This window comes from Gymnoscopelus microlampas (genome assembly GCF_963454915.1).
Source record: "Gymnoscopelus microlampas genome assembly, chromosome: 22".
NCBI lineage: Eukaryota > Metazoa > Chordata > Actinopteri > Myctophiformes > Myctophidae > Gymnoscopelus > Gymnoscopelus microlampas.
In genome coordinates this window covers 46,649,503-46,657,002 of record NC_139959.1, presented here as the reverse complement: position 1 = coordinate 46,657,002, position 7,500 = coordinate 46,649,503, and the positions used below count along the sequence as shown (strand labels likewise).

At 37.8% G+C, this 7,500-nt stretch overlaps 1 protein-coding gene across 1 annotated transcript in view; it reads right to left on the bottom strand.

Moving 5' to 3' along the window:
- Window positions 1–7,500, bottom strand: part of LOC311038684 (histone-lysine N-methyltransferase 2C-like) — a gene marked incomplete at its 5' end in the record, with an annotated part of 190,283 nt that overhangs the window by 15,904 nt on the left and 166,879 nt on the right. The window contains 5 exon segments of the mRNA XM_084048252.1: window positions 46–204; window positions 1,192–1,391; window positions 2,667–2,876; window positions 5,926–6,121; window positions 6,666–6,802. Coding sequence (XP_083904378.1) covers window positions 46–204; window positions 1,192–1,391; window positions 2,667–2,876; window positions 5,926–6,121; window positions 6,666–6,802 — 902 coding nt within the window.

The window sequence follows — 7,500 nt, the reverse complement described above, 5'->3', positions numbered from 1 at the left end:
CGTTTACCTTTAATTACCATACATTGGCCCCTCCCCCCCACCCACCTGTTGCCATGGCGCATGCTCCAGTAGATGCGGTTGGCCTGGTAACCGACGGGGTAGATCGCCGATTGGCTGTGGAAGGAGGCCAGCTGGTGTGGGAGGAGCCGGCCCACGGCGCGGAACAACAGGCTGCCCACGCGGAACGTGTGACGCCTATCCGACCTGTCAATCATTCATCATCATTATTATTACCATCAGTGGTGGAAAAAGTACTCAAATTCTTTACTTAAGTAAAAGTACCAATACTGCAATATAAAAATACTCAGTTACAAGTAAAAGTCCAGAATTAAAAATTTACTTGAGTAAAAGTACAAAAGTATTGGCATCAAAATGTAATTAAAGTACCAAAAGTAAAAGTACTAAATATTTGAAAATAGCCTAGGTATAAAATAGGTTTAAAGTGGTTAATGTATGTTTTATAATCTAATCATTTACATCTGAAAAGTAACTAAAGTTTTCAAGTAAATGTAGTGGAGTAAAAGTACAATATTTGCCTCTGAGATGTAGTGGAGTAGAAGTAAGAGTACTGGAAATTGGAAATACTCAAGTAAAGTACAAATACCTCAAAATGTTACTTAAGTACAGTACTTAAGTAAATGTACTTAGTTACTTTCCACCACTGATTACTATTAGCGCTGAAGCTATGTGTGAAGCTAAGTGTGTTTACATAGACACTGCATTGAAACTTGAAGCTATGTGTGAAGCTAAGTGTGTTTACATAGACACTGCATTGAAACTTGAAGCTAGTCATTAGCACTATAGCTATATGTGAAGCTAAATGTGTTTACATAGACACTGCATTGAAACTTGAAGCTAATCATTAGCGCTGAAGCTATTTGTGAAGCTAAATGCTAAGCTAAATGCTAAATGCTAAGCTAAATGATAAATGCTAAGCTAAATGCTAAATGCTAAGCTAAATGCTAAGCTAAATGCTAAATGCTAAATGCTAAGCTAAATGCTAAATGTTTTTAAATAGAAACTGCATTGAACCTTGAAGCTAATCAAAGTGTATAGTTAAGTTAAGTTAACTGTAATAACAGACCTTTGGACCACGGCAGTGTATATATATATATATATAGTTATAGTATAGACACTGCATTGAAACTAATCAAAGTGTATAGTTAAGTTAAGTTAACTGTAATAACAGACCTTTGGACCACGGCAGCGATCTGCCGCGCTTCGTCTCGCTGGACGAACACGCGGCGCAGCACGCTAAAGCTACGCAGCTCGCTGTCATAGGGGTCGGAGGTCACAGAGGGGGGAGGGGCAGCACCCCCCAGCGGAGAGGAGGGGGAGGAGGGGCCAGACGACGTCCTGGGCTTATGAAGAGGACACAGCATGGTCTTATCCTGAAAAACACAATACAAAATATAATTATCTTCATAACGTGGTCTTATCTTATCATGAAATATAAAAGTAAATACAAATAAAATATAAATGTTTATATAACATGATCTTATTCTGAAACATAAATAACATGTTTTATACCAGTGGTCCTCAAACTTTTTCATGTCAAGGACCACCAAAATGATATGTATTTGGCCGTGGACCCCCATCTAAAATATTTTGTTCCATGGACCCCCCAGAAGCAAAGATTTGAGCAACAAATGTTCACTTAAAAAATATATATATATTCAAAGATAAAAATAGCAGATCTACAAGCTCATAGCGTGGCACTTGGTGCCGCGCTATTTCCCGCCTATTCAAAGGCGTTTTCCCGCCTATTCCCGCCTATTCAAAGGCGTTTTCCCGCCTATTCAAAGGCTAAAATAGCAAAAATAGCAGATCTACAAGCTCAAAACGCGTCGCGCTGCGACACGTTTTGAGCTTGTAGATCGGCTATTTTTGCCATTTTCCTGGCCATAGATCCAGTAGAATAAACACAGTATGTGTTCTTTAAAGAACAGGTGAGGTAGTGTATTACCTTAAAGAACATGCATCGGGCATGTAAAGCACAGGTGAAGTGGTAGGTCTATTATCTTAAAGAACAGGTGAGGTGGTGTATTACCTTAAAGAACATGCATCGGGCATGTAAAGCACAGGTGAAGTGGTAGGTCTATTATCTTAAAGAACAGGTGAGGTGGTGTATTACCTTAAAGAACATGCATCGGGCGTGTAGAGCGCAGTGAAGTGGTAGGTGTATTATCTTAAAGAACAGGTGAGGTGGTGTATTACCTTAAAGAACATGCATCGGGCGTGTAGAGCGCAGGTGAAGTGGTAGGTGTATTATCTTAAAGAACATGTGAGGTAGTGTATTACCTTAAAGAACATGCATCGGGCGTGTAGAGCACAGGTGAAGTGGTATGTGTATTATCTTAAAGAACAGGTGAGGTGGTGTATTACCTTAAAGAACATGCATCGGGCGTGTAAAGCACAGGTGAAGTGGTAGGTGTATTATCTTAAAGAACAGGTGAGGTGGTGTATTACCTTAAAGAACATGCATCGAGCATGTAAAGCGCAGGTGAAGTGGTAGGTCTATTATCTTAAAGAACAGGTGAGGTGGTATATTACCTTAAAGAACATGTGAGGTAGTGTATTACCTTAAAGAACATGCATCGGGCGTGTAAAGCGCAGGTGAAGTGGTAGGTGTATTATCTTAAAGAACAGGTGAAGTGGTGTATTACCTTAAAGAACATGCATCGGGCATGTAAAGCACAGGTGAAGTGGTAGGTGTTGGTGCATCTCAGTCTCTGACATCCGCTCGTGGCGCCCGTCCTCTGACACTGGACGCAGCGCACCGACAGGCCGCGCCTCAGCGCCAGCTCCACGTTTATCAGCGCTCCCGCCTGAGTCTCATAGACCTCGCTGGACCACAGGGCGCAGTTCAGGTGGACCTGGACGGACAGACAGACAGACAGACAGACAGACAGACAGACAGACAGACAGACAGACAGACAGACAGGAGAGTTACTAGGTCTTTACGTCTTTCCACACAGACATCCTTTGTTTGTAAGTTACTATAAACCAGTATAAACCAGTACTGACAGACACACAGACTAACCCATAGAACCAGTAGAATAAACCAGTAAGAACCAGTAGAATAAACCAGTAAGAACCAGTAGAATAAACCAGTAAGAACCAGTAGAATAAACCAAGGCTGCAACTAACGATTAATTTCATAATCGATGAATCGGTCGATTATCTTAACGATTAATCGATTAATCGGATTATCGCACTTATTAAGCAATTACCTTATCATTTTGATTTTAGGTTGTTTTAGGCATGTTCAATCTAACAATAAAGACAATACAGATGAATAATTCATTTAAAAGTACATGTTGTACAATTTTGCTCAGCTATTGATTAGGCTACTACCTATAAAATATATAAATACATATCAAAATAAATAAAAGCCACCTCGTGGTAGCTTTTCTCTTCTTCTGACTGCTTGATTTGATTTAAAAAACAACATATTGTAGGCTAAAGGGTAACAGTACAATACTATACAAATGCAAATGTTTCATTAAAAAAAAGGGGATACAGGATAGGTGGGCACTTAACGGTCTTAAGTAATGTAAAGTATACTTGATGTGAACATGCATGGTACATCATAAGTAATGTAAAGTATACTTGATGTGAACACGCATGGTACATCATAAGTAATGTAAAGTATACTTGATGTGAACATGCATGGTACATCATAAGTAATGTAAAGTATACTTGATGTGAACATGCATGGTACATCATAAGTAATGTAAAGTATACTTGATGTGAACACGCATGGTACATCATAAGTAATGTAAAGTATACTTGATGTGAACATGCATGGTACATCATAAGTAATGTAAAGTATACTTGATGTGAACACGCATGGTACATCATAAGTAATGTAAAGTATACTTGATGTGAACACGCATGGTACATCATAAGTAATGTAAAGTATACTTGATGTGAACACGCATGGTACATCATAAGTAATGTAAAGTATACTTGATGTGAACATGCATGGTACATCATAAGTAATGTAAAGTATACTTGATGTGAACACGCATGGTACATCATAAGTAATGTAAAGTATACTTGATGTGAACACGCATGGTACATCATACGTAATGTAAAGTATACTTGATGTGAACATGCATGGTACATCATAAGTAATGTAAAGTATACTTGATGTGAACATGCATGGTACATCATAAGTAATGTAAAGTATACTTGATGTGAACATGCATGGTACATCATAAGTAATGTAAAGTATACTTGATGTGAACACGCATGGTACATCATAAGTAATGTAAAGTATACTTGATGTGAACATGCATGGTACATCATAAGTAATGTAAAGTATACTTGATGTGAACACGCATGGTACATCATAAGTAATGTAAAGTATACTTGATGTGAACATGCATGGTACATCATAAGTAATGTAAAGTATACTTGATGTGAACACGCATGGTACATCATAAGTAATGTAAAGTATACTTGATGTGAACATGCATGGTACATCATAAGTAATGTAAAGTATACTTGATGTGAACACGCATGGTACATCATAAGTAATGTAAAGTATACTTGATGTGAACACGCATGGTACATCATAAGTAATGTAAAGTATACTTGATGTGAACATGCATGGTACATCATAAGTAATGTAAAGTATACTTGATGTGAACATGCATGGTACATCATAAGTAATGTAAAGTATACTTGATGTGAACATGCATGGTACATCATAAGTAATGTAAAGTATACTTGATGTGAACACGCATGGTACATCATAAGTAATGTAAAGTATACTTGATGTGAACACGCATGGTACATCATAAGTAATGTAAAGTATACTTGATGTGAACACGCATGGTACATCATAAGTAATGTAAAGTATACTTGATGTGAACACGCATGGTACATCATAAGTAATGTAAAGTATACTTGATGTGAACATGCATGGTACATCATAAGTAATGTAAAGTATACTTGATGTGAACACGCATGGTACATCATAAGTAATGTAAAGTATACTTGATGTGAACACGCATGGTACATCATAAGTAATGTAAAGTATACTTGATGTGAACATGCATGGTACATCATAAGTAATGTAAAGTATACTTGATGTGAACATGCATGGTACATCATAAGTAATGTAAAGTATACTTGATGTGAACATGCATGGTACATCATAAGTAATGTAAAGTATACTTGATGTGAACACGCATGGTACATCATAAGTAATGTAAAGTATACTTGATGTGAACATGCATGGTACATCATAAGTAATGTAAAGTATACTTGATGTGAACACGCATGGTACATCATAAGTAATGTAAAGTATACTTGATGTGAACACGCATGGTACATCATAAGTAATGTAAAGTATACTTGATGTGAACACGCATGGTACATCATTATCAGACTTAATGTTATCCTTCAACTTTTTGTTTATGCCCCAAAACGACTGGATATATAGGTTTATTATCAATTTGTAGTTTTGTAATATTAGACCTTAATTGTCGAATGTTTAAGCATATTCTAATCATGTATACTTTACTTTACATTTTCTCATTTATTTATTTTTACATTTTGGATAAGATAGCCAATTTTACATTGAATTAATTATTATATTAATGATATTCCATTATCGATTAATCGATTATCGATTAATCGATTATCAAAATAGTTGGCAATTAGTTGTTGCAGCCTTAGAATAAACCAGTAAGAACCAGTAGAATAAACCAGTATAAACCAGTACAGACAGACACACAGACTGACCCATAGATCCAGTATAAACCAGTATGAACCAGTATAAACCAGTATGAACCAGTATAAACCAGTATAAACCAGTACTGACAGACACACAGACTAACCCATAGAACCAGTATGAACCAGTAATAAACCAGTATAAACCAGTATAAACCAGTAGAATAAACCAGTACTGACCCATAGGTCCAGGTCCAGGTTCAGAAGTCTGGCCGGTCCGTCCGTCTGTCCGTCTCCCTGCTGGTGGCAGAAGCAGCAGCGTCGCTGGTCTCTAGGCAACGGCTCCGGTCGTAGACACGCCCCCAACTTCCTCAGCAACGAGTCTATTTCCTCCTCCGTCGGCATGGAAACGGCCTCGTTCACCACGCCATGCCCCCTGGGTAACGTAAAGAGGAAACTACCCAATGAGAAACGGGCTAGTACCGTCTGAATACCATCTACACACACATATATCAGTAGAAACCAAGCTAACATGCTAACCTAGGCAGGGCGATGCTAACGGTGTGATGCTAACATGCTAACATGGGCAGGGTGATGCTAACGGCGTGACGCTAACATGCTAACCTGGGCAGGGTGATGCTAACGGCGTGACGCTAACATGCTAACCTGGGCAGGGTGATGCCAACAGTGTGACGCTAACACGGTCTAGATGTTTAAACGTTAACGTAAAAACGTAAAAAACAACGTAAAAAAAAAACAACGTAAAAAAAACGTAAAAAAAAAACAACGTAAAAAAAAAACAACGTAAAAAAACAAACAACGTAAAAAAAAAACTAAAAAAAAACGTATAAAAAAAACGTAAACAAAAACGTAAAAAAAACGTTTAAAAAAAACAAAACAAAAAAACGTATAAAAAAAACGTTAAAAAAAAACGTAAACGTAGATGCATCACCTGGGCAGGGTGATGCTAACGTGCTAACCTGGGCAGGGTGATGCTAATGTTCCAGCGGCGCCAATCAGAGCACTTCATTCTCTTCCCGTGGCGCGACGACGACGACGACGTTAACTCCTCCCCTCCGGGCACCGCACGGGGGCGGGGCTTCAGCTTCACCGTCACCTGTCAATCAATTAACCCATTAACTCATTCTGTGCCACAATCCGTTAAATCCGTCATAAAAAAAAACAATTTAAAAAAATATATATATATATATATATATATTTTTTTTTTTGTTGGGAAAAACATGTTCAGAACCCAAGATATGATGATTTGAAGATTTGCTGCTCCATCCACTCCTTGTTTAACCTATAACTTAAAAAGGCTGTATCTCGCTTCCTAAGCACTTTTTTTTTTTACAATGAATTTTGGCTGTGGCACTCAGAGCCAAAATTCCATAAATAAGCTCGGCACTGAATGAGTTAAGACCTGGAACTGTGTCATTTTTAGATTTGAACTAAAACGCATTATTTTACACTTTGGGCTATTCAAAAATAGCAGATCTACAAGCTCACACGAATGGAAAAGGTTGATTTTTAACCCATTGAGACCTGGAACTGTCTCATTTTTAGATTTGAGCTTATTTTACACTTTGGGCTATTCAAAAATAGCAGATCTCGGTGCCGCGCTACGAGCTTGTAGATCTGCTATTTTTGAAAAATCGTGAAAATGTGTTCAAATCTTTGAAATATATATATTTTTAAAGCGAACATTTTTAACTCAAATCTTTGCTTCTGGGGGGTCCCTGGAACAACATATTTTGATGGGGGTCCGCGGTCAAATACATATAATATTGGGGGTCCTTGACGTGAAAGAGATTG